The sequence below is a fragment of the Phacochoerus africanus genome, chromosome 11 (genome assembly GCF_016906955.1).
Source record: "Phacochoerus africanus isolate WHEZ1 chromosome 11, ROS_Pafr_v1, whole genome shotgun sequence".
NCBI classification, from domain to species: domain Eukaryota; kingdom Metazoa; phylum Chordata; class Mammalia; order Artiodactyla; family Suidae; genus Phacochoerus; species Phacochoerus africanus.
Genome location: NC_062554.1, coordinates 86447777 through 86450494, shown reverse-complemented (window position 1 = coordinate 86450494; position 2718 = coordinate 86447777). Strand labels below are relative to the sequence as shown.

At 40.9% G+C, this 2718-nt stretch overlaps 1 protein-coding gene across 1 annotated transcript; it reads left to right on the top strand.

Annotated features, from left to right (window-relative positions):
* Positions 1 to 713: 713 nt before the first annotated feature.
* PRPS1L1 (phosphoribosyl pyrophosphate synthetase 1 like 1) lies at positions 714 to 1817 on the top strand. The gene has a single exon (XM_047752987.1). The coding sequence runs from the start codon at positions 815 to 817 to the stop codon at positions 1769 to 1771; it is 957 nt and encodes a 318-aa protein (XP_047608943.1). The 5' UTR covers positions 714 to 814; the 3' UTR covers positions 1772 to 1817.
* The last annotated feature ends 901 nt before the right edge of the window (positions 1818 to 2718 follow it).

The following is a 2718-nucleotide window of genomic DNA, read 5'->3' as shown; positions in this document are numbered from 1 at the left end:
TGTCATTCACCATCTTCTGCTCTGTAAGTGGTGCAACACATGACACACAGAACACCTCAGAAAATACTGACTGAATGGATTAAGAAATACTGTTATCAATATATTTGAGAGGTGCCTGTGAATATTTCTGAGTAGATTCCTAAAGCTAAACACAGTGAGTCAAAGGTTAATTTTCCTTGCAAAATCTACACATTACACATTTCATTAGAATATAAGGAGTTATCTATCTTGTAATTTTGGCCTTCTTGGTGTGTGAAAATAATTGACATTTTTCTCGATTACTAGCATTTTTTCAATGTTTATTTCTACTTATTTTCCCTATGAATTACATATTTATACCATTTTCAAACTTCTTTTTGGTTATCTTTTTCTCACTCAATTAGAAGGACTCTTTCAAAAACACGTTTTAAACACTTCCTCCAGTCCGAAACTTACCTTTCAAACTTCTGTCTTCTGACTTGCAGAAATACTACACTTTCACGTATTCAAATTTCTTCAAGCAGCCTTTGAAAACTAGTACAGGCACTAATAGAAGGGGGAAAAAAATCCATAAACTGAAAAAATATTTTGACTTCAGTGTAGAAGTGTGGAATGTGTGACAAGCAGGAACTTATTTGAAGACCTGGGGCAGCTTAGAGCTGCGCGCTGCCGGAAGGAACTGTGAAAGCAGAATAACAACAGGAAGCCGTTAGTTAAGAGTCCGTGCTGTGGAGCGTCTGGGATAACGCTTAGAGTAGTTTCTGGGCTGACTTCCATTCCCAAGGCAGCAGCTGGGTGACACTGGACTTAAGAGAGTCTAAGGCAGTTGACCAAAATGCCAAATATCAAAATCTTCAGCGGCAGCTCCCACCAGGATTTATCCCAGAAAATTGCTGGCCGTCTGGGTTTGAAGCTGGGCAAGGTGGTGACGAAGAAATTCAGCAACCAGGAGACCTGTGTGGAAATTGGTGAGAGTGTGCGAGGAGAGGATGTCTACATAATGCAGAGTGGTTGTGGTGAAATCAACGACAATCTGATGGAGCTTTTGATCATGATTAATGCCTGCAAGACTGCTTCAGCCAGTCGGGTAACTGCAGTCATCCCCTGCTTCCCGTATGCCCGGCAGGATAAGAAGGATAAGAACCAGGCCCCAATCTCCGCCAAGCTTGTTGCAAATATGCTGTCTGTAGCAGGAGCAGATCACATCATCACCATGGATCTACATGCTTCTCAAATTCAGGGCTTTTTTGATATCCCAGTAGACAATTTGTATGCAGAGCCAGCTGTCCTGAAGTGGATAAAGGAGAATATCTCTGAGTGGAGGAATTGCACAATTGTCTCCCCAGATGCTGATGGAGCTAAGAGAGTGACTTCCATTGCAGACAGATTGAATGTGGACTTTGCCTTGATTCACAAAGAAAGAAAGAAGGCCAATGAAGTAAACCGAATGGTGCTAGTGGGAGATGTGAAAGATCGTGTGGCTATCCTTGTGGATGACATAGCTGACACTTGTGGCACAATCTGCCATGCAGCTGACAAACTTCTCTCAGCTGGAGCCATCAGAGTTTATGCAATCTTGTCTCATGGAGTCTTTTCTGGTCCAGCCATTACTCACATCAACAGTGCATGCTTTGAAGCAGTAGTAGTCACCAACACCATACCTCAGGAAGATAAGATGAAGCGTTGCTCCAAAATACAGGTTATCGACATCTCCATGATCCTTGCAGAAGCCATCAGAAGAACTCACAATGGGGAATCTGTCTCCTACCTGTTCAGCCATGTCCCATTATGATAGAGTAATATTGGAGTTATTGTATTTTAAATAAGATAAAATAAAAATATACCCTGATCATTGGTTTCTTTTGTTATTTAATGAAATGTTCAGCAGAAGACCTTGCTTTCTCCAGGGTGGCTTTCTACATCCCACATCATGTATATTAGGTCTTTATTTTAGATTGGAGAGAGAGGGATAGAGAATTAATTGTTGGGATTTTCTATCTGGGTAGTCTCAGTATGGCTTTGATGATTTTGTGAGCCTTGAAGCTTTAACTACAGTTCAGCTACTGATTTCGGACTTTGAAGGTGGTGTGGGGAGATTTTTGAAAGTAAATGGGGGAAACTTAGACTACTTCACATGTGAATGCTTCAGGGTTTATTTTGTTTAGAACTAGCTCTGCACCCAACCCATTCCACCATTACCGCCATATCTCCATCCATGAACCTCTTCAAATGCCCTCTATTCCACACCCCCTGCCCCATTTATCACAAGTTCCCCAAGATCTATGCTAAATTGCATCAAGAGTCCTGCACAACCCAAATATAGTTCATGTGATTGCTGAGCCACCTGCAAGGCAAGAGCTTCACCTTTCAGCTTGAATATCCATTGGGTAGGCTCATGAGGCAACAAAAGTGCAGCAAATGCTTTTTGAGAGGAAAAAGATAAATGTGCCAACATCTGATTAGAGGCTGTGAATTTTAGATTCTCCATTGTACCTGTTCTCTTTTACTTAGCTTTACTTCCAACCATCTTGACATTTTCCTGGCTAAACATCCTGTTGGATACAAATGATCAGTGTACTAGTCTTCTGGAAAATAAGTCCACTTCCTGTAATCTCTAAAATTTGCACCAGATGTTTTTGCTATAGCTTGATCTTAACCTACTACTTAACCATAGTAGTAGATTTTAGGTGGTGCTTAGTGCCTTTTGTTTAGGCATTTAATTTTAATCTTTCTTCTTTG

What these genes read in the sequence shown, in the direction of transcription:
- PRPS1L1 (XM_047752987.1), top strand. Translation starts at nt 815, where the DNA reads ATGCCAAATATCAAAATCTTCAGCGGCAGCTCCCACCAGGATTTATCC.